Raw genomic sequence first — 23,525 nt, forward strand, 5'->3', positions numbered from 1 at the left:
AGTGTCAAAGCTTCCTACGAACCGGCTGCTCAGGAACTGACTAGCTGGCTTATTTTCCATGGTGCAGAGCTGAGGCTGCAAATAAGTTACATTGATTACATATCAACTTATCAGTAAAGGATAAAGAGCCGAGGAGAAACTAAACATTAAACACACAGGGCAGGAAAATGCAGAGAGGTTTGTAGGACTGTGTTTCTTTGTCCTAGACTTAACTCGTAAGACAGCGGCACCATCTAAAGCGGGATGGATGACTGAACTTCTAATCAGCCCAGGTTTCCCCAAAAAAGTTTTCGAGTGATCTACGTCATCCATTTTGTTTGTGGGACAGCACCTAGACAGCCAGTGGTTAAATGCTGACAGCTAGAGGCGTCCTGACTGGTCAGATTGGGAGGAAGATTCAGAAAAAACTAAAGAGTCATTGAGAGCTGTTGGTGGTTCTTCTGCCACTAAGACCCACAGATCCATGACTGTGTTCATCTGAAAACAAATCAAATAAAACTTGATATACATATACTTTGGTAGAAAACTGTGCTGGTGTTGTGATGCAGTTTGAGATGAGTCTGATCAGCTGTAGCGTCCAATCAGGACCAAGTTTCCAATGAAGAGTTGTGTCTGAGGCTGAGCGTCAACAAATGACAGTCCAATGTGTCTTTTCTCCTCTCTCCATAATTCTTGCCCCTCAGAGAAGATATAGGATAAATATCTACAGTCTTTGGACTTTGAGCAACAATCAAAAAGTAAAAAATAATCATATAATAAATAAACAATTGAATTAAACTGATACAAAAAGAGCTCAGAGAAGCAGATTCATCAGGATTTAGTTGTATTGTTTTTTTCTTGTTGTATTTTGTTGTTTAAAACTTTATCCACTTTAAATCCATACTTTTTTTAAAAATCCTGTCCTGTCAGCTCTCACTAAGATCTATTCACATTTTAAACTTTACTTTGTAGAATGATTTAAATGTTCCTTAACATGGGACAGAGGAGCAGAGGCTTAATAATGAGGAAACAGTAATGGAGGATGTAATGTTGAGTTCTGTCTACTGCTGAATTGCGTGCACGTGTCTTTCTCTCTCGTCAACTTGGGTTTCATGCAGTGTCCTCCTGTGGTGGTTAAGGTTAGGGCAAGGTTGGTATCAGGTTCGGAGTAGGAGGTGCAATTCTCAGCAGACATACAGAAGAAAAGAGTTCAGTGAATCTGTTGCTTATTTCTCTCAGTGTGCAGAAAGTCGTATAAATAACAGAATAACAGTATTAATAGAAGTATTGTTGTTTTCTAAACCAGGATCAGGTCAGTATGGTCAGGGTTATAGAGAACAGAGACTGGTGTGCACATCAATGTACTAATGATTTAATACTTTACTTGTTGTAGCAGTGTTTCTGGTCCTTGTTGTAACATTAAAACTACTGTGTTAAAGTGGGATTCATGGGTGTAGATGAGCAGATGGTGGGGTTGAGTAGAGTGGGTGTGTTTGAAGGAGGGACTGTGTCTTATAGAGAAGTGACAAGTTCCTGGTTTGACAGTGAAGAAGGAAGAGAGGCAGCATTAAACCATAAGAGAGTCAACATGAACATGTATCCCATTTTAATCTGCTTCCTCCTCAGTGAGTATTTTCTCTCTCTTCTTCCAACCTTACTTTATATTTTCTACCTTTATTTAGATTTGATCAATTTCACAGTTCTAATCTGTTTAATCACTCACGTCAGCCTCTCTCTCTATATTTGTCTGTTTTTAACATGTTTGAAAAACGGTCTAAGATCAGAGCATTTTGATTTTCTTCTCTTGTTCTGAGCTAAACCACTTTGTTTATTTCCTTATTTTAAAGAAATCAATCTATTATTATTTGACTCAGTCAGAGAGGAACAACACTGCAGCAGTAAAACAGTGGTAGCAGCCTCTGAACTGTGGTTAAGTTAAGCAACACATGCTAAACCTCAATTCACCAAAAGGCAGTGACCAGAAACAGGAACATGGAACACTGCCCACATTTCCAGTTAGTTTAGATCAAACAGATCAGATGTTGGAGCTCATTGGCTGCTGTTTTTCTAACTATTTATCTCCTCACATACAGAACAAGTCAACTTTTATTATTTTCTACAGTCGACATTAATACTGAAGGAAAACACTGAATAAAAACAAAAAACATCTGGAATCACAGTGAGCAAACAAACAAAGCTCAATATGTCTCATACAGTCTGTCTGAATACTGAAAGAAAACTAACCAAACTATTCCCAGTTAAAGTGGATCAAACTAAACAGTATAATGTTGTGAATCCAATTGTTGTAGTGGAGTTGAACAGCTCAGCTCTCAGTGTCACTGTGGAAATGTAAAACAGGAATTCTCATCAGACTGCAGCATCTTCCAGCAAGATGGTAACTATTGATTGTTCATGTTGTCAACAGCTCTGCAGGATGGAAACACTGGTCTCTGCAATGCAGAGAAACTCCATACAGGAACTGAAGGAGGAAACATCACAGTTGGATGCTCATTTTATTTCCCTGGCAGCAGGAAGCTGTTCTGTAAAGAAGAATGTACAACAGGAAACATTCTCATTGAAACAACCAATGACAGAGCTCAGAGAGACAGATACAGTATTGAATATAAAGAAGGATCAAACATCATGTATGTGAGCATCACACAGCTGAAAAAGTCTGACTCTGGATGGTACACATGTAGTTTGGACAGATGGGGTCTTGATGGATATGAGAAGTTTGAGCTCTTGGTGACAGAAGGTGAGTTTTACTGAAAGTGATGAAAATGTTCCTTCATGTCTCTGGAGGTTTGAGGAAACTGACTGTTCCCTGACAGATACTCAGGTTTCAAATCACCTGATATGTTTAGTCTGAAGAATAAGTGCTGCACATTTCCATCACTGGGAACAGTAAAACAAACAGTAGTCAGGTAGAAAACCAACAAACTCACACAGTTCCACACATGCACACACACTGTTTTATATTAATTGTACTAAACTAATCAGTGAACTACAACTTTTATTATTGTGATTAAATGTTGTTTAAATACAGATAATGAAGTAATTTCATAGAAATGTTTCCACAGTTTTATCAGTTTGTAGCATCAGAAGAAAACACCCTGTCTTCAGGATCCATGTGTATCAGTATCTGATCGTTTCATTGTTCACAGCTTCAACCACTTTAAAACCAAACTTTACTCTCCGACCTTCAACAACATCATCTTCATCATCGTCCACTGAAACCACCAAACATCCTGAGACTGAATCACCTGCAGGTTCAGGTACATTATATGTTGAAGTAGTTTCTCTTAATAAATGTGTTTGTCAGCACAGAAACATGAACAGTATGGCTCCATTCACTCTGGGAGTTTCTGCTTTCAACACAAAGATTATTTTCACTAACAGATTTCAAGTCTTTCTACTTTGTCTTTTCTGAATTAGTTGTTTAACTACAACAGCTCCTCTACATGTTTCTACTTGCTGTGTTTTAATGATCATCCTCAATAATAATTAGACACAGTACACTACAGTACACACTTGTCAAAACGTGTTTGTTTGTTGTCAGCACCCTCTGGTTACTTCCTGGTTTTGGTTGTCTGTCTGCCTGTGGTGGTTTCAGTGCTGTTGGCTGTTGTTCTGCTGCTTCTCTGCAAAAAGAAAAGAAAAGACTCTTATGGTGAGTTCTCATGAGGTGGAAGGAAACTAACTACATTTACTAAAATGTATTAAAGTGCAACATTGATGGACTAATACTTCACTAACTTGGTATTTCTTATTTTCATTTTACTTTTGTTTGTATTATACTGTATTAAACTTAAATATTGAGGATGCAGATTGTTAATACAAAAGAATTAAAGTTATGATGTGTTATTACAGATTAACAACGTGTCAGTACATCATGTGGAAGCTCTGTCTTTATTATAAACATTAGTGATAATGTTAAAATCAATAATAAGTTTTTAATAATGTCATAAATGTTAGTCTGCAGAATGTGTACTTTTACATTTGGTAACATACTTTGATAGTTGTACTTTTACTTAAAGATTCTTTCTACACTGTAGTAATGAAAGTCTGATCACTTCTCTCAGTAGTTCTCAGTTTCTGAATAGAAGAAATTCATGTTGATCATTTTTTTATATACATATTTAGAAATGTGTTTTTTTGTAGTAATTTTCTCTATTAATCTCATAAATTAAAGTCTTAAAGTTTAAGACCTGAACATTTTAGATTTCTGCAGAAACATGAGGCACCTGTGGAACAAATCTTGACTAAACATCAACATCATCAAATTCACTAATGTTTGTTTTTGTTAGTAACTCAGACTGAGGCTCAGACAAATTCTTTTCTTAATGGAAACTGTATATTTGGACTTAAAGTACATTTTAGAACATGAACTTGCAGCATGTAGTACTTTACTACTTTACTAGTTGTCAAGTACTTTTTGTGTACATCTACCACCTCTGTGTCTCCACTTGATCTGTATCTTTAATAACTTATTTAAACAAAGTACTTTGTCTGCTCCACAGGTTCGAACTTGATGCAAATGTCCGACCAGACCAACATGGAGGTAACTTTAAAACTCATCTGTCTCTGTTTAGACGACAATCAGGCTCGAGCCGTGCTGCAACCGATTTACAGTAGTTGTCTTCCTTGTGTCATCTTTTCTGTATTTTATTTTATTGTTTTTTTTTTTTACTTCTGTGTAGATAAGTAACTAGTTTTGAAAGTTTTACCCTCTCAGATCATGTTGTTCGAGAGAATTTTTATCTCCGTTTATACCATTGGATTCATACTTTCACTCATCTGAAAGACTGGAGTACAACAGCTGCTCCATCACCATGGAGCCAGCTCCTTTGTTTACAGCCAGAAACAGCTCATAGTATTGAGGACAGCTGGTGTAAAAGAAAAGGGACTTTAAACATACCTGAGGAGATCAGAATAAGGACAACGAGGGGATGCAGGGGAGGCAAAAAACAGCAAGGAGGAAATAAAGAACGGTGAAGAGTGATGCACAGAGAGAAGGTGAGAAGATTCAAACCGCATCTCCCCTCTGTGATTATGGGTAATGTGAGATCACTGGACAATAAGATGGACGAACTGACAGCTCTGGTGAGGATGGACAAAATCTTTGCAGAGTGTAGTTTAATGTGTTTCACAGAGACATGGCTGCATGATGGTATTCCTGACTCCAGTGTTAATATAGACAGTTTCAGCACCGTGCGCTGGGACAGGAGGAGAGAGGAGAGGAGGGGGGCTCGCCGTTCTCATTAACAACATGTGGTGCCATCCTGGTCATGTAACTGTCAAAGAGTGTGTACGCAGCCCTGATATTGAACTGTTGGCTGTGGGACTTCGTCCATATTCCTGTGAATAAGACATCACGTCCCAGAGTCCTCAATGACTTCAGACCAGTGGCTCTGACCTCACACATTATGAAGGCTTTTGAGAGGCGGATCCTGGAGTCCCTCTGACCTCTGGTTAAACCCTCACTTTATCCCCTCCAGTTTGCCTATCAACCCCAAGTTGGAGTGGATGACGCCATCATACATCTGCTCCATCACTGCTGGGAGAGAAATTAAAAAACATGCAGGTCAACACTCCCCTGATTTCCTGGATCATGGACTACCTCACTAACCACCTACAGTACGTGCGCCTGCAGAACTGTGTGTCTGACACTGTGGTCTGTAGCACAGGTGCTCCAGAGGGGACAGTTCTGTCTCCATTCCTCTTCAGCCTGTACACCTCAGACTTCAGGTACAACTCAGAGTCCTGTCATCTTCAGACATTCTCTGATGACTCTGCAGTTGTAGGATGCATTAAGAGTGGAGATGTCACAGAGTATTGTGGAGTGGTGGACAGTTTTGTCGATGTGGACTAAACCATCTGCAACTGAACATCAGTAAAACAAAGGAGCTGGTGATGGACTTCAGGAAATCTAGGAGTCCTGTTATCCCCCTCTTTATACAGGGGGAGGAGGTGGAGGTATCTCAAAGATTCTGGACTAACAGGTTCAGTTACTGTAAAATAGTACTTGAAATGAACGGTACTCTGACAGCTGCTGCTTTCACATGTCACTAACACTACTACATAACAGCTGTGCTGTCAATTCAGTAAAGTTCCTGCTTTATTCTCTCCTTCAGGTTTTAAACTATGAGAGTTGTCCACCTGTCTCCATGTGTGAAGACTCCTGCTACCAGAGCCTGGATCCAGCCACCAGGGACCAGAACCAAATCTACTCTACACTAACACCAATTATACTGTGTGGACTTTGTTACTGTGCAAAGTTAAAGTGAAACACCAACATGTAAAATAACTTCAAATCAGTGTGGGAAATACAGGGGACATGGACCTCACTAATTAACACCAAGGAAACACTGGAAAATCTCATTTTGTGGTGGGGACTGTCCAATCCAAATCATTTTCTTTTAATATGACCATATGTGGGTTTTTTACTTTTGTTTTTCAGCCACTGTCTGTATATTTACACTGCACTTTAAAACACCACAGTAAAGATACTACTGTGTGCGTTTTACATAGATAACTAGCAGTGTGATGTTTATATACATCTGGTATACTTTGCCTTCAAATGTGTATGTGTGTGCGTTTGATAATGTCTTTACCATTTTGTTCCTATTGTTTTGTTTTGTATTTAGTGATAGATTGATTCTTGGGCACTGAGATCTGCAGCAATGTAGCTTTACAGACTGTGAGGAAATTAGTGATCAGTCTGTTGTTTTCATAAAACTTTTTAAACATTAAACAGCATACACAGATTTCCAGCTGTGAAGAGTCTTTAGCTGTTTCTTGAATGTCCCAGTAAATGAATCAAGGAAATCTGGAAAGCAGTGCTAGCAGTACACAACAGGAGCAGCAGAAAATGATAAAAACTAATACCGGGTACAGTCTACACAACTTGTTACATCCTTGTTTGTTACAAGGATTACCACATCAGTTTTGACCATTTGTTCACTATGCAAACTACTAACAGTGATCCAGGTTCAGGACTGTGTAACAATCAAGCACAACTGTTTAATCACCACTTGGGAACTTATATCCTAGAAATCTTCACATACATTCTGGCTAAAAGGGTAAGAAGGACTACTCTCACAGATTTTAGTTCAGATCCCACAGACTTTATAAACCAGAGGCAATCTCATGATACCATTAGACGGACTCGTCATATAATTATGATACCACGATGTAGAACTGGTCTTATTAGGCCTGGACGTGAAAAAGGTTTTTGATTTCAGTCCGTAGAAATATAAACAGGTGGAATCATCTCATTCCTCTTCTTACTTTTGGCTCTAGAATTGAACACCCAACCAGCAATTTTCAGAAACTTATATCAAGGTTCATTTGTCAAGGAAGAAGACCCAGAATTAGTTATCAGACACTATAACTAAACACAAGGTGAGGGCTGGCACTGCCTAGTTGAAAGGATAATTATAACTCAGCACAATTGAGGGTCAAATTGGTGTAATTTTGATTCTGATGCAAGATGGAAGCAAATCAAGATGGATCTATTTATAGACATTCAAGTTCAAGGTATAATTGGAGATAAAAATATATTGAATTATATTAAACTCTTTTCAAGATTCTCAGTGCTGCTGGTAAAGAAAAGGTTAAAACCTGAAACATTTGATGATTGGGTTAAAATAGCACACAGGGTTTATTTATTATAGAAAGAAGAACTTCTTCCATGAAGCTGCAGCTTGATAAATCTGGATTAACCCAGATTATTTTATTGCTCATATCATTTGTTTAACAGATCTCAAAATTATTCTGCATTCACTTTTCTACTATTTTGTTGTCATTCGCTTACTAGGTCAGGAAAAGAACCCCATGTTCCATGTGCTGTCATAATAACTTTAAACAACAGGTGTTTTTTCTGTACAACAGCAGAGATTAGACACTTGGACTGCAACATGGAACATGTTTATATGTGATCACAGTGAACAAATTAACTTTTATTATACTATGTTTTGATTAGTATGAGTTGCTTAGTAAAGCATTTTTACATTTTAAAAGAGACCCAAACCTGAACAGATTCTGTGGTGTCAGTTGGTTTCATCTCCTTGTTCTCATTTTTATTCAGCATGTTCCATACATCTGTCTTCAGCAGTTGACAACATGCAGTTTTGGGTCCATTTAGATCAATCTGGTTCCTGGACAGATCAACACACAGACCCAGACCTGAGACCCAAGAGGGAGGAGAAAATCTTACTTGCTCAAAGATGACAGAGTCTCTGACGTCTTTTAAAAGTCAAAAGAAGCCAGTACATGCTTTTCAAAATTATATGTCCAACTAACTACACAACTCAATAATGCAGCATATATCCACAACATCTCCCCCCAGACTGCTTCCTGAATATCTCCTCTGGACTTCAGTTTTTCTTTTCCACTGTTCAAATAATAATAATGTTGTTTAATAATGCATAGAAAGTTTAACACATCATATTTTCTTTACATTTCCCTCCCGTTTAAACTTTCATACTCCCCAAGTATGAAAGACTATCTGATTCCCTAAGATAAAAGTCAGGTGCACTATCTCACGAAGGCAAGTTTCACAAGAGTCACTTTAAGTTATAAGAAAGGGCAGTTTTATGAGAGAAACAAATAGAAAAGGATACCTTTTTTAAAAATTTCTAACATTTCAGAACAGAAAAAGAAAATAGACACTGAATAAAAATCATAACAGTAACTTATAGAAGTAAGTGTATGATCCTTGTTCAATAAAACATGAAAAAGAAAATCAATAAAAGAAAATCAACAATAAAATTATCACGTATCACTGTTTATTTTTACATTGCTATCAGTATATTACACTCTTTTAGGTTTTTATAATACACATTATTAAGTATTCACTTCAGTATCAGGAGACTTCTGTATAGTTGTCATCTTCATGGTTCTCTCTGGAACTGCAGAGGTTGTAAATAATAAAAGCATACCTTTGAGAACCTCCAGCTCACTGACAGCGGTGAATCTGAAGGGGGAGGTGACCAAGAATGGTCTTGATCCTGTACATGCAACACAAGTGGATACATTAGCTTCTGGAACAGTTTACTATGGATCAAAATTCAACCTGGGAAGCACACATCGCCCATTTTCATTTGCAGATGACATCTGCAAATGAAAATATTGTATTTGTTCAGCCAAGACCTGTGTTGTTAGAACAGTATAAGTTCTTAACGGGAACGCTCGTAATTACTCTCGGACTGCTTCCTCCCCGTAGATCATTCTGAATTAATTTCAGTAATTAATTCCTCTAAACCATCAACATGTCTCTTAGATCCCATCCCGACTAGACTCCTCAAAGATGTCTTACCTTTAATCAGCACGTCCATATTAGATCAGATCAATCTATCTTTACAAATAGGCTACGTACCACAGGCTTTTGAGGTTGGTGTAGTCAAGCCCCTACTCAAAAAGCCTACTCTGGAATCAGGGGTGTTAGTGAATTATAGACCAATATCCAATCTGCCCTTTATCTCTAAAATTCTTGAAAAGCTAGTTTCTAAGCAATTGTATGACCACCTGTGCAGCAATAACTTGTATGAAGATTTCCAGTCAGGATTTAGAGTACATCATAGTACAGAAACGACACTGGTAAAGGTTACTAATGATCTTCTATTAGCATCAGACAATGGTCTACTCTCTATACTCGTCATGTTAGATCTTAGTGCTGCATTCGACACTATAGATCACAACATTTTATTACACAGACTGGAACATGTCATTGGGATCAAAGGAACAGCACTAGAGTGGTTTAAATTGTATCTATCAGATAGATTTCAGTTTGTACATGTTAATGATGAGTCTTCCATGCATAGCAAAGTCAGCTATGGAGTTCCACAGGGATCTGTGCTTGGACCGATTCTTTTCACTCTATATATGTCCCCCTTAGGCAATATTATTAGGAAACACTCAGATGATACCCAGCTATACTCATCTATGAAACCAGGAGAAACTAATCAATTAGTCAAACTTCAAGCATGCTTAAAAGACATAAAGGCCTGGATGTCCTCCAATTTCCTTCTCCTAAATCCAGACAAGACAGAGGTTATACTGTTTGGGCCTAAAAATCTCAGAGACACTATGTCTAATCACGTTCTCACCCTTGATGACTTAGTATTGGCCTCAAGTAATACTGTAAGAAATCTCAGAGTTATCTTTGACCAGGATATCTCCTTCACTTCATACATTAAAGAAAGACTATGGTAATTCTTGTAATAACTCATTAAAAAACCTCCAGTTAATCCAAATTCCTGCAGCCAGAGTTCTGACTGGAATTACCAAGAGAGATCACATTTCTCCTACGTTAGCTTCTCTCCATTGGTTCCCTGTAAAATCCAGAATTGAATTTAAAATTCTTCTCCTCACTTATAAATCCCTTAATAATCAGGCTCCATCTTATCTTAAAGACCTCATAGTTCCATATCTTCCAAGCAGAACTTTCCGTTCTCAGGCTGCAGGTTTACTTGTGGTTCCTAGAGTTTCCAAATGTAGAATGGGAGGCAGAGCCTTTAGCTACCAAGCCCCTCTCCTGTGAAACCAGCTCCCAGTTCAGGTTCTGGAGGCAGACACCCTCTCCACATTTAAGACTAGACTTAAAACTTTCCTTTTTTATAAGCTTATAGTTAGAGATGGATCAGGTGACTCTGAACAAACTCTTAGTTATGCTGCTATAGCTTAGTCTGCCTGGAATCTGGACCTCTACAATAAGCTCCTCTCTCCTTTCTCCTGTATCAACTCATGTCATTAACTTTGTGTCTTCTCTCTTCTGTAGTTTTGTTTCCTCCTCTCTGTCTCCCTCTCTCTGTACTTTTCTGAAGATATCCTCGGCCTGAAGCTGTACATCTCCAGAATCCAGTTCACCTGCCCAATGTTCTTGCTGCTTGTTGTTGTCTTATTGCCTGCTGTTCTTTTCTCTCTTCTCTTTCCACTCACCCCAACCGGTCGAGGCAGATGGCCGCCCACTACTATGAGCCTGGTTCTGCTGGAGGATTCTTCCTCTAAAGGGAGTTTTTCCTCTCCACTGTTGCCTAAAGCTTGCTCAAATGGGATTGTTGGGTTTTCTGTATCATTTTTTGTATAATTATTCTCTGTAAAGTCTTAAACCTTAAACACTGTAAAGTGCCTTGAGATAACTTCTGTTGTGAATTGGTGCTATACAAATAAAACTGAATTTAATTTAAATTAATTGAACACAAGCACTTTGGTTTAATTATAGGACGCCATGTCCCAGAGTCCTCAATGACTTCAGACCAGTGGCTCACACCTCACACATTATGAAGGCTTTTGAGAGGCTGATTCTGAAGGGTGGGGGAAGTGATAGTTGTGTCGTAGACTTGCTGTCAATCCACAAAGGCTATAAATATTGATCCAATTTCATTCATCTATTTTACATATTTCTGTATTGATGTTATTGGTTATGTGTATTTATGTTGGTGTTGGATCTTTCCTGGTTGTGGTTCCCTTTCTTTCTGTCTGTTTTGAGAACAACTGTAATGAGGCAAAATAATTTCCTTCTGGGATTACTAAAGTTTTTTTAATCTTGAAGAACAGCTTTTCCCTTCATAGACTCTCTGCCGTGTCCTGCAGTACATTGCAACTAAACCTGACAAGTTTGGGATCAAGTTTTGGGTGGTCTGCGACTTGAAATCCAAGTACATTTGCAATGTCCTCCCATATCTTGGCAAAGACCCCAGTTGTCCCAGTTGGAAGAGATGTGTGTTGATCTCTCCCTAAGATGGCAAAGTGAAAAGCCAAATGGTAGTTTGTAGTTGAAAGGATAATTATACCTCAGCACAATTGAGAGTCTTGTTAAATTGGTGTGATTCAGATTCTGATGCAAGATGGAAGCAAATCAAGATGGCTCTATTTACAGACATTCAAGTTCAAGCTATGGTTGGAGATAAAAAGATATTAAGAGGACATGTCACATACAAATTGGAAGCACTTTATATGAGATTAATATCATCTCTAAATGTAAGTTAATATTTTAAAACTCTCTTCAGGATTCCCAGTGCTGCTGGTAAAAAAAAGGTTAAAACCTGAAACCCCACATTTGAAGACTGAAGAGTTAAAATAGCCCACAGGATTTTTTGTTTTGGAAAGAAAAACTTATTCCATGAGGCTGCAGCTTGACAAATTTGAAAAGACCTCTGAAAAGAGGATTAATGCTCATATTTGTCCATCATTTGTTGACAGCTCTCTAAATTATTCTGCATTCACTTTTCTACTATTTTGTTTTCATTTTCAAGGTGAGAAACAATTCAATTCAATTTATTTATATAACGCTTTTAACAATTGTCGTTGTTGCAAAGCAGCTTTAAACAAGCAAAGTAACTATGGAAGTTTATATGAACAGTGAATGGTCTGTTGTTTTTGTTTTTATTTTGTCACTCATTCCCTTGTCAATTCCTGTTTGCCCCTAGTTGGACTTCCTCCTCCTCTACTCTCCTGGTCTTTGATTACAGATTTATTTCACCTGTGGGCCCCTTTTGTTTTATAAGCTTCCCTCACTCTTTTGGTTGTTGCTGGTTTGTTGCACTATACCCTCCATCCGTTTGTTTGTTGTTTTCTTCCCTCTGGACTTTGCCTTTATGTTTGTTGGACTTGTTTTTAGTTTGTAAGTAGGTTGCCTGCCATTTTTGTATGCTACAATGTATATCTAGTTAGTATGTTAAGTTTGTTCAGTGTGCACTAGTGTTTAGATTTCTGTTGGTACTTTGTATTTTTTGTTTTGTAAGTCAGTTTGTATTTTAGTTTGTTTTAGTGCTTTGGTTTTTGTTGCTACTTTGTGTTGTTGACCTTGTATGCTAGTAGTTTTTGACTACGTTAGAGCTTTGGTTTTTGTTTGGTACTTTGTATTTCCTGTTTACCTGTTAGTTTGTATTTTTGTCTGCCTCTGTGCAGTTATTTACGTTGTTACTTTGTATTTCTAATTAGTGTATTAGTTTGTTTGACCCTGCTTCTCTGCAGTGGTTTTTCGTTGTTACTTTGTTTCACTATTATTGTGATTGTTTAGTTTTTCCTTTATCTTGTTGGTTCCCCGAGTCCCCTGTATCTGGACCAGGTGTTAATGAATACCCATTTTGTGCGTACACATCACTAAGAGGTAAAGTTTTGTGGTTCCTATTTGAAACGTCCCCTATTATGTAAAATCCACTTTTTGGACACTTCGGTACATTTACACTGTTGCGACTTATGACTGTAGGATGTAGACACATACAGAGTATGTTAGAAGGGCACTTCCTCCTTTTTCACATTTTACTGTTTGGTCCAATCCTCTCTCAGAACGGTCCATTGAGAAATCTCCCCCTTGTTGATGTAGACTAGGGTCTGACGTCACACAGTTCCTCCTCAGGCTCGGTCCTAACGGCCCAAGGAACCTTGCAGTCCTATGTGTTTTTCCTTGCCTCACAATTACACAGCAGGACAGTCAGGATGTTATAGAGATGTTGTGTGGAACATTTAATGCTATATGTGATTAGTAGGTTGGATGGTGTTAAAGTAGAAGGTTTATGTAACATTGTTATATCATGGTCCACATCAACCGTTTTCAGCTGCTGCTACAGAATCTCCTTGATCCACACAGACATAAACAGGCCCTGATGGTTCTGCTGGCACAGCACAGCAACCCTTGCTATTAATAAGAGTGAAGTTACTCTAGACAGAATCACTGTCTCAGTTTTCTCTTAAACATAAATTTATTCCTTTAGCACCAAGTTAGTTTCACACCGTGACTCTGCAGTGACGATGAGACAGTTTGTAAAGTCACGTTAGAATAATCGTTTTGAGCCACAGATAATAGCAGCGTTACTGCAGTTATGTTACTACTCACAGAATAAATCACTTTTAGACTGTTTGTCTAAGAAATGGTGTGATAGACGCTGCATTAGATGACTTTGTCGGCCAACTTTGGGATGAGTTGGATGCAGAGTTTAAAAAAGGAAACTCCTTCAACAGTGTAGTATCACTTTTCCATGTGACAAACTCATGAACTTGGTTCAGAGAATCCTGAGACTGTGTTCAGCTGTTCTCACATCAATTCAGCTGCAAAGAAGAATCTAAACATTGTAACTTACTTTGGTCTGATCTCATTAAATACAAGTCATCTTCACTGTTTCTACAATGTTTTACAAAAAGAAGAAAACTTAGAAACACATTAAATTAAAAAAAAAAAAAGTGTTTCCTCAATTTGCTGTAATTTCATATGTGGACTTAAACTTTTAAAACAAAGAAAACTCAGAGCTGTTTAGAGGTAACTAAGATCTAAACCTTTCTAATATAGAAAAAGTATCAGATTTTCTTTTTATTTCAAGCTCCACAGAATTTATCTGTGAAATTGCGGCTGGTTAGTGTAGTGGTAACATCACCACCTTCCATGTGGGAGACTGGGATTCAATCCCAGCAGTGGCCTAACTCCAGCAGGGGTCCTTAGGCAAGACCTCCTCACGCTCACCCTGCCTACCATTGTACTGATATATGTAAGTCGCTTTGGATAAAAGCATCTGCTAAATGTAAATGAAAGTAAAGTATCACAGGAAGATCTCAGCTTAATGATTTTAAGTTATGTAGTCATTGTCACATTAGTTGTTTTTTTTTTTTTTAAAGTCAAACCAAAGATTCTCATAGTGCTGAGTAACATTTGAATGTAACATGTCTTCGTGAGGTTTTGGTAAGTGAACATCACAAAGCAGATCAAGAAACAGGAGAAAGAATAAAACACCGTTATCAGTTGGTTGTTATCTGCTAGACTGGAAGTTAATCTACAGACTGGACCAATCAGAGAAGAGCGGGTTAACACAATCTGATTCCCCCGTCACTGTCTGTGATGCTGCTGAGGACAGAACATGTGCACAGGAAAACGGAATAATAATATGGAATAATAATACACAGGAACGAATAATAATTAATAGACTCAAACATTTTACATATCCCATCTTATTTGTATGGCTGCCATTTATCTATAATGAGGAGGAAGGAAGTTTTACCATCAAGTACAAACACTTTTAACATATATGTAAAGATTAATGAAAGAAACACTGTATTTTGCCAGTGCTGGTTTTGTGTTTTTCACTATAGCTTCTTTCAAACTTATTGTCAGACGTCAGACATTCATTTCATCTGTTGCACAGGAGTGTTGGTGTCATACCCCTACAAAGCTTTTCTTTGTTTAATTTCTAGCACACAGGAAACGTTTGTGTAAAGTTAGTTAAAGATCTAATGCATAAAACTGTATGTACTGATTCACAAAGAGAGTAAATTGATGTTTGGCAAATACACACACTACTGTTGGGGTCACTTAGAAATTTAAAAGCTGCCACTAGATGTCTGTCTTTCTCTACTTTCACATGTACTGTGGATGTATATACACAATCACACAAGGACACAGCAGAATGTATAAGACTTGATTCATTGTTGATTAATAACAAAATATTTTTAGTTTTTTATAGTTTTATAGTTTTTTTTTTTGTTTAATTTTCATTTTGGAATTTAAATATTGAGCTGATTTTACTATTTATATGACATCAATGAATGTAAAAAGATACATAGTATTGAATGATGAAGTGGTATTAAACTGTATATTCTGCTGTTAACCCCCCCCCACAGGTGCACTATCATACAGTCTCCTCCAAAAGTATTGGAACAGTGAGTCCCTTTATTTTTACTGTCGCCTGAAAACATTTTGGTTTGTCATCAAATGAATGAGACAAAAGATCAACATTTCAGTTTTTACTTCCAGGTGTTTACATCTGGATCTGATACAAAACTTAGAAGATAGCACCTTTTGTTTGAACCCACCCATTTTTCATGTGAGCAAAAGTATGGGAACATGTGACTGACAGGTGTTTCCTATTACATTAATTATTCAAACAATAAATATCACTGTCTATGCTCAGTTTCTGTGGAGATAAATTTACAAACTGCTCAGCACATATAAATTCATTAACATGATATCTACCTTTAACAGGTGCAGTATTAAAGTGATGAGCATCATGCATCAACAATTATGTTTCAATAATGTGCATCAATAAGCCACCATACAAACACCATATTAATGTTGAGGTGGACAGAGGTCAGTGTGGGTACAATGACTGTTCTACACCTACACAGCCTTAAACATGACAAACTGTGATGCACTGGGTGTTCAAACACCTGTGGATCATAGCTTTATCAGGTATAACCATGTAGCACTTGTATCACTGCACAGAAGCTACTGGACTAGTTCTAGCTTCAAAGGAATGATTCAAAGAGAGGAAACAATACATTTGTAAACCAGAGATAAGAACCTTGGAGTTTAATAGCCAGCGGTTCACTGAAATTAAAATACATACAGCAACATACACATACACACTCTCCAGCCTAGCCACATCTGTTTAATGTAGCTCCCCTTTTTTTCCCCTTTTCACACTAAAGGTAGGTTTTAGTATTAACCAACCTAGGTTGGCTAATGAACTTCAGTAAAGTGTTCAGTTTAATATGTTCAACTTAACTCGTGAGTTAAGTTAAGGGAAATCCCTTTCAATCCTTCTACAACAGCAGTTCTGTGGGCTTTGAGTGGGCAATCTTGGGGAGTCAGATAGGATGCTCCAACATGGAATTTGAGTTAAGACGAGAATCTATGGAGAAGTCTTTAGTAACTAAAAAACATCTCCCTCCCATCTGAAATCCATAAAAAGAACTGTATGTGTTAGATTCTTTGAGTATGTTTCTATACTCTGATGTATTCATGCTCTCTTGCGCAAGAGAAAATAAACTACAGCCTTATTAGTCTTATCGGTGGTTTTGTTACAGAAACCTTTATTATTATTCATTAAGACCGTTTCTCATAAACATAAAAATAATTGTGACATAATGAAACCACACTTAAGCTGTAAATGTCCTCAGTCAGCAACATTTCAGATCTGCTGCCTCTGGTGAGAATTACTGGATTTTTTTATTAATACTGTAGCAGCATTAGGTTGCTATGCTACACGACTAGGTCTCTCTAGTTTCCATCAGCTCTACACGCCTCATTGTTTTGTTTTTTACAGTTTTAAGTATTACTGCTTTCATCAAACCCATGAACAGATACAACACAGCATGTACTGTTCATCTACAGCTCCTGCTGTCATGTGCTAGTAGGACCAGTAATAATGCTGAAGCAATCCACTCAGTTCTGGGTGTTTATTTAGGCACACAAACAAAAAAAGAGATCAGCAAAAACATCAGCTGAGCAGTGATCAGAGTCTTTGAGTTCATGCACGGGAACAGACTCCATATGAAAACCTGGAGTAAACAAAGTCCCAAAACATAAAGCTCCAATAGATAACCCAAACAAACGCCGGCGTACAACAAACACAAAGCCGGGAAGAAACTTAACAGGAAAGAACGATGTCCACAGTCATTTTAAACTTTACTTTGTAGAATGATTCAAATGTTCCTTAACATGGGATCAGAGGAGCAGAGGCTTAATAATGAGGAAACAGTAATGGAGGATGTAATGTTGAGTTCTGTCTACTGCTGAATTGCATGCACATGTTTTCTCCCACGTTAACTTGGGTTTCATGCAGTGTCCTCCTGTGGGTGGTTAAGCTTAGGGCAAGGTTGGTATCAGGTTCGGAGTAGGAGGTGCAATTCTCAGCAGACATACACAACACATCTGGTCAAGTGTGTAAGTGAATAGAGAGGGTGCTTTCACTTGCTCCTGTTCTCACAATGCTCTTTAAAGATGAATTATATTTATAGAAATAAGTCAAATAAAGTCATATCAGTTCATTTCTCATCAATATCAATGGTAAAAGTTTAGGGTGAATTAAGAGTTCAGTGAATCTATTGCTTATTTCTCTCAGTGTGCAGAAAGTCGTATAAATAACAGAATAACCGTATTAATAGAAGTATTGTTTTCTAAACCAGGATCTGTTACGAACAGGACGGACGGGGACCAAACAGGTAGGAACAAACTGAGGTATTTATTAACAAAGGGCAGGGGACACAGGGAACTAACGCAAAGTAACAAAGTATCAAATAAAAGAGACCCGAACACACAGTGGTAAAGTACAAACAAAACCCTAGACAAACATACAAAGTGACAACTGAAAACGCTGTGGGAACACAGGCAAAGACATGAACTAGAAACTAACAAACCATCACAAACAGAACACAAAAACAAACTCACGAATAAGAAATACAACGTAGCAAACAAAATCACTGCAGAGGGCAGAGGGAGGAACTGTAACAGGATCAGGTCAGTATGGTCAGGGTTATAGAGAACAGAGACTGGTCTGCACATCAATGTACTAATGATTTAATACTTTACTTGTGGTAGCAGTGTCTCTGGTCCTTGTTGTAACATTAAAACTACTGTGTTAAAGTGGGATTCATGGGTGTAGATGAGCAGATGGTGGGGTTGAGTAGAGTGGGTGTGTTTGAAGGAGGGACTGTGTCTTATAGAGAAGTGACAAGTTCCTGGTTTGACAGTGAAGAAGGAAGAGAGGCAGCATTAAACCATCAGAGAGTCAACATGAACATGTATCCCATTTTAATCTGCTTCCTCCTCAGTGAGTGTTTTCTCTCTCTTCTTCCAACCTTACTTTATATTTGCTACCTTTATTTAGATTTGATCAATTTCACAGTTCTAATCTGTTTAATCACTCACGTCAGCCTCTCTTTCTATATTTGTCTGTTTTTAACATGTTTGAAAAACAGTGTAAGATCAGAGCATCTTGATTTTGTTAGCGAAGCAGCCGATGCTGCTTTTGTCCCGGCTCCTGTTCCTGTCACGGATCCTACAGCTGTTGCTGCAGTCACCGCTGCTCTTGTCTCGGCTGCTGCTCCAGTCCGGTTCCCAGGCTGGTCCCAGTTTGAACTTTGCTTGTCACCCCAGGAAATGTGGTGGGATGACAACGAGGACACCACCACCCTGCTCCTGTCTCCTTGGGGGCCCCCTAAGAACTGTGGTCCCGTTTTGGGCCCCACACTCCAGCTGGCTCCAAGCTCTTCACCACATGGCAGTCCGCCTGTGGGTCTCCTGCCTGGCTGGTCGTCTCCTGGCCATCTGCCTGGGAGTCCTCGGCCAGCTCTCCTGCTGGCTCTCCAGTCGCCTGTTCTCCAGCTGGCTCAACGGGCTCAGGCTCTCCCGGCCGTCCGCCCGAGGCTCTCCTGGTCTGCTGCGCCCTCCTCCGGCCCGTCCTGGTTTCTTTGGGGCCGTCTGGAATCCGCCCCTTGCGGGAGGGTTCTGTTCCAGTTCCTCCCTCTGCCCCTGTCTGTGGGTTTTGTTTTGTCTTGTTTTGTGTCTCACTCTCCTGCCACAGCTACATGGCCCCTCCACTCTCTGCTCTCCACTCCCCGGACTAATCACAGACTCGTCCCTCTGCTTTATAAGGACCCCTCAGTCCTCTGTTGTTTGCTGGTTTGTTGATGCTTATTCATGCTCATGTTCACGTCTTGTTTGCTCCGTGTCAGTTTGTTCGTTTGTCCGTCAGGATCCTCTGTTTTTGGTTTCTTAGTTTGAATTGTTTGGTCTGGGTTTACGCAGCATTTTGAGTTGATACTTTGTCCTGTTGGTTCGTCAGGTTGATAATGTTCTCCTGCCCTGTGCAGTGATTTTTGTTTGTTACTTTGTACGTCTATAGTTTGTCAGTTGGGTTTTTTCCGCGTTAGTGTGTAGGTTTTCAGTTGCTACTTTGTATGTCAGTTTATGTTTTATTTGTATTTGTGTTTTCGGGTCTCTTTTAGTTGATGATTTTCTCCTTTTGTTCGTACTTGTTGGGTCCCTGTCAGTCCTGTTTGTTAGTTTGTAACACAGTGTTGTTAAAGGTTGCTCCAATACAAGATTGTAGTTAATAAACTAATGTTAAAATTACTACGGAAATATTTAGAGGGAGGTGACAACCTCTGATGAAAGTCAACTTGCAGGAAAAGTTTATTTATTTATTTTTTTATATCATATATTACTATAGAAACATGAAGTAAACTGCTGTCAGCATCTGTTCTGTGTTTGAAGACAGATGTGTCATTTGTTGTTTACTGGTATAAACTAATAAAGCTGTAGATAGAACTGGACCAACATGATCACAGTGTCAGACTGAAGGAGTGAAGTGAAACCAAACTATTCCCAGTTAAAGTGGATCAAACTAAACAGTAGAATGACTTAGTATAATGTTGTGAATCCAACTGTTGTTGTAGTGGAGTTGAACAGCTCAGCTCTCAGTGTCACTGTGGAAATGTAAAACAGGAATTCTCATCAGACTGCAGCATCTTCCAGCAAGATGGTAACTATTGATTGTTCATGTTGTCAACAGCTCTGCAGGATGGAAACACTGGTCTCAGCAATTCAGAGGAACTCCATACAGGAACTGAAGGAGGAAACATCACAGTTGTATGTACTTTCAGTTTCTCTGGCCACAGGAAGTTGTTCTGTAAAGAAGAATGTACAACAGGAAACATTCTCATTGAAACAACCAATAACAGAGCTCAGAGAGACAGATACAGTATTGAATATAAAGAAGGATCAAACATCATGTATGTGAGCATCACACAGCTGAAAAAGTCTGACTCTGGATGGTACACATGTAGTTTGGACAGAACATTTGGTCCTGATGGATATGAGAAGTTTGAGCTCTTGGTGACAGAAGGTGAGTTTTACTGAAAGTGATGAAAATGTTCCTTCATGTCTCTGGAGGTTTGAGGAAACTGACTGTTCCCTGACAGATACTCAGGTTTCAAATCACCTGATATGTTTAGTCTGAAGAATAAGTGCTGCACATTTCCATCACTGGGACCAGTAAAACAAACAGTAGTCAGGTAGAAAACCAACAAACTCACACAGTTCCACACATGCACACACACTGTTTTATATTAATTGGAATAAACTAATCAGTGAACTACAACTTTTGGCAGAATTATTGTGATTAAATGTTGTTTAACTACAGATAATGAAGTGATTTCATAGAGATGTTTCCACAGTTTTATCAGTTTGTAGCATCAGAAGAAAACACCCTGTCATCAGGATCCATGTGTATCAGTATCTGATCGTTTCATTGTTCACAGCTTCAACCACTTTAAAACCAAAATTTACTCTCCGACCTTCAACAACATCATCTTCATCAGCGTCCACTGAAACCACCAAACATCCTGAGACTGAATCACCTGCAGGTTCAGGTACATTATATGTTGAAGTAGTTTCTCTTAATAAATGTGTTTGTCAGCACAGAAACATGAACAGTATGGTTCCATTCACTCTGGGAGTTTCTGCTTTCAACACAAAGATTATTTTCACTAACAGATTTCAAGTCTTTCTACTTTGTCTTTTCTGAATTAGTTGTTTAACTACAACAGCTCCTCTACATGTTTCTACTTGCTGTGTTTTAATGATCATCCTCAATAATAATTAGACACAGTAGATGTTAAACCACCACCTTCCTCTCAGAGTTTGATCTCATTTTAAAATCTGTTTTTATTGTGTTTTCTTGTTCTCAGCTACATTTTCTCTGAAATATTCAACAGTTCACACATTCTAGGTTTGTTGTTTTATCCTTAAACAATTCAAATAATAAGAACTTGTCAAAACCTGTTTGTTTGTTGTCAGCACCCTCTGGTTACTTCCTGGTTTTGGTTGTCTGTCTGCCTGTGGTGGTTTCAGTGCTGTTGACTGTTGTTCTGCTGTTTCTCTGCAAAAAGAAAAGAAAAGACTCTCATGGTGAGTTCTCATGAGGTGGAAGAAAACTAACTACATTTACTAAAATGTATTAAAGTGCAACATTGATGGACTAATACTTCACTAACTTGGTATTTCTTATTTTCATTTTACTCAGACTGAGGCTCAGAGAAATTATTTTCTTAATGGAAACTGTATATTTGGACTTAAAGTACATTTTAGAACAGGAACTTGCAGCATGTAGTACTTTATTATTTTACTAGTAGTCCAGTACTTTCTGTGTACATCTACCACCTCTGCCTCTCAATTTGATCTGCATCTTTAATAACTTATTTAAACAAAGTACTTTTTCTGCTCCACAGGTTTGAGAACGATGCAAATGTCCGACCAGACCAACATGGAGGTAACTTTAAAACTCATCTGTCTCTGTTTACTCTGATTGTCGGCTTTTAAGATGGCTGCTACTGCACTGTAAATAAAGAAAGTTAAAGAAGTGTGGTTACAGCTTTTAATAAATGCTGAAATGAAATGTTTTCATGTTCAGTTTAATTTGTTGGTGAACTGAGTCTTAGTGTTTGAGATCACTGCTTCATTAGAAAGAAAAGCAGAAATGAAAACATTTTTCCCATAACACAAATAATGAATATTAATCATAACTATAAGTAATTTTCTGAGTGGAAATCAAGCAAACAAACTACTTTTATATTTGCTGCAGATTAAATCACTCTGGACATATTTAAAAGTCCTATTCTGACTAAACACACATTATCGTGTGTGATACTGATCAGGTTTAGTATCAACAATCTCATCAACCCATGACAAGATGCAGCAGACAGCAGTTTTAACATGAGAAGCTCTGACAAACTGTACGTTAACAAACAGAGACTAGCTGAAACATTAAAGAACCAGATATTGTTTTTTAAAATAGAGATTAAAACTCCTGGTCGTGGTTATCTCAAAGGTTCTGGACTAGCAGGTCCAGTTACTGTAAAATAGTGCTTGAAATGAACGGTACTCTGACAGCTGCTGCTTTCACATGTCACTAACACTACTACATAACAGCTGTGCTGTCAATTCAGTAAAGTTCCTGCTTTATTCTCTTCAGGTTTTTAACTATGAGAATTGTCCACCTGTCTCCATGTGTGAAGACTCCTGCTACCAGAGCCTGGATCCAGCCACCAGGGACCAGAACCAAATCTACTCTACACTTACACAGATATAACACCAATTATACTGTGTGGACTTTGTTACTGTGCAAATTTAAAGTGAAACACCAACACAATAAATAACTTGAAATCAGTGTGGGAAATACAGGGGACTTGGACCTCACTAATTATTTATTTCTTTGTTTTTCAGGTGCTCTTTGTATTTTTACACGTCACTTGACGACGCTAGTGGGTGTGTTTTACATGGATAACTGGTACCCTGGCTTTAACAGTGTGATGTTTGACGTAAAACACACACCTCTGGTATACTTCCTGTGCTTTTGCTGGTTTTGCAATATTTTGAAATTATTTGCTCTTAAAACACATTTGATGTGAGTCAAGTACAACATGATCCCAGTGTGCTGACTGGACAGAGGAGTACATTCAACTAGAGACTGATCAACATTAAGTGCTCCACAGAGCGCCCCAAGAGATCCTTTCTACATGTGGCCATCAATCATTAAAATTCCTCCCTCCTCTGTAAGATGTGGGGGAACTGACAATTTCAGTATAACTGCTGTCATTCAACCCTGGACTATAATTGAGTCATTTTCCTTCATCTCACATATTCTGTATATATACTGAGTTTTCTGTATTGATGTTATTCTGTATTTGTGTTTATGTGGACCTTTTCTGGTTGTAGTTCCCTTTCTTTTTGTTGTAATGTGGCAAAACAATTTCTCTCTGGTAATTAATAAAGT

General features: G+C 38.2%; 2 protein-coding genes across 5 annotated transcripts; both read left to right on the plus strand.

The window, feature by feature from the left end:
* Window positions 1–1,426: 1,426 nt before the first annotated feature.
* Window positions 1,427–23,477, plus strand: LOC113167226. Its single transcript, XM_026367647.1, has 7 exons — window positions 1,427–1,604; window positions 2,405–2,734; window positions 3,144–3,254; window positions 3,539–3,649; window positions 4,500–4,540; window positions 6,114–6,203; window positions 22,815–23,477. Exons 1-7 carry the CDS (start codon window positions 1,427–1,429, stop codon window positions 22,839–22,841), a joined length of 888 nt encoding a protein of 295 aa, XP_026223432.1. The 3' UTR covers window positions 22,842–23,477.
* LOC113167378 lies at window positions 18,331–22,007 on the plus strand. 4 transcript variants are annotated; one of them, XM_026367942.1, is made up of 5 exons: window positions 18,331–18,521; window positions 20,265–20,597; window positions 21,013–21,123; window positions 21,442–21,482; window positions 21,982–22,007. In XM_026367942.1, the coding sequence occupies exons 1-4, from the start codon at window positions 18,344–18,346 to the stop codon at window positions 21,480–21,482; spliced, it is 663 nt and encodes a 220-aa protein (XP_026223727.1). In that variant the 5' UTR covers window positions 18,331–18,343; the 3' UTR covers window positions 21,982–22,007. The 4 variants fall into 4 exon arrangements, 3 of the variants coding, with proteins under 3 accessions (XP_026223727.1, XP_026223726.1, XP_026223725.1); XR_003299279.1 differs by having other exon boundaries at window positions 21,013–21,482; XM_026367941.1 differs by lacking the exons at window positions 21,442–21,482; window positions 21,982–22,007 and adding an exon at window positions 21,551–21,690.
* Window positions 23,478–23,525: the final 48 nt, after the last annotated feature.

The sequence above is a fragment of the Anabas testudineus genome, chromosome 7, assembly GCF_900324465.2.
Source record: "Anabas testudineus chromosome 7, fAnaTes1.2, whole genome shotgun sequence".
NCBI lineage: Eukaryota > Metazoa > Chordata > Actinopteri > Anabantiformes > Anabantidae > Anabas > Anabas testudineus.

Excerpts from the sequence above, each read along its gene's own strand:
- LOC113167226 (XM_026367647.1), top strand. The coding sequence starts at position 1,427 with ATGGGTGTAGATGAGCAGATGGTGGGGTTGAGTAGAGTGGGTGTGTTT. Across the intron at positions 3,255-3,538 it reads TGAATCACCTGCAGGTTCAG|CACCCTCTGGTTACTTCCTG; the intron begins GTACATTATATG and ends GTTTGTTGTCAG. Across the intron at positions 3,650-4,499 it reads GAAAAGAAAAGACTCTTATG|GTTCGAACTTGATGCAAATG; the intron begins GTGAGTTCTCAT and ends TCTGCTCCACAG.
- LOC113167378 (XM_026367940.1), top strand. The coding sequence starts at position 18,344 with ATGGGTGTAGATGAGCAGATGGTGGGGTTGAGTAGAGTGGGTGTGTTT. Across the intron at positions 18,522-20,264 it reads TTTAATCTGCTTCCTCCTCA|CTCTGCAGGATGGAAACACT; the intron begins GTGAGTGTTTTC and ends TGTTGTCAACAG. Across the intron at positions 20,598-21,012 it reads TGAGCTCTTGGTGACAGAAG|CTTCAACCACTTTAAAACCA; the intron begins GTGAGTTTTACT and ends CATTGTTCACAG.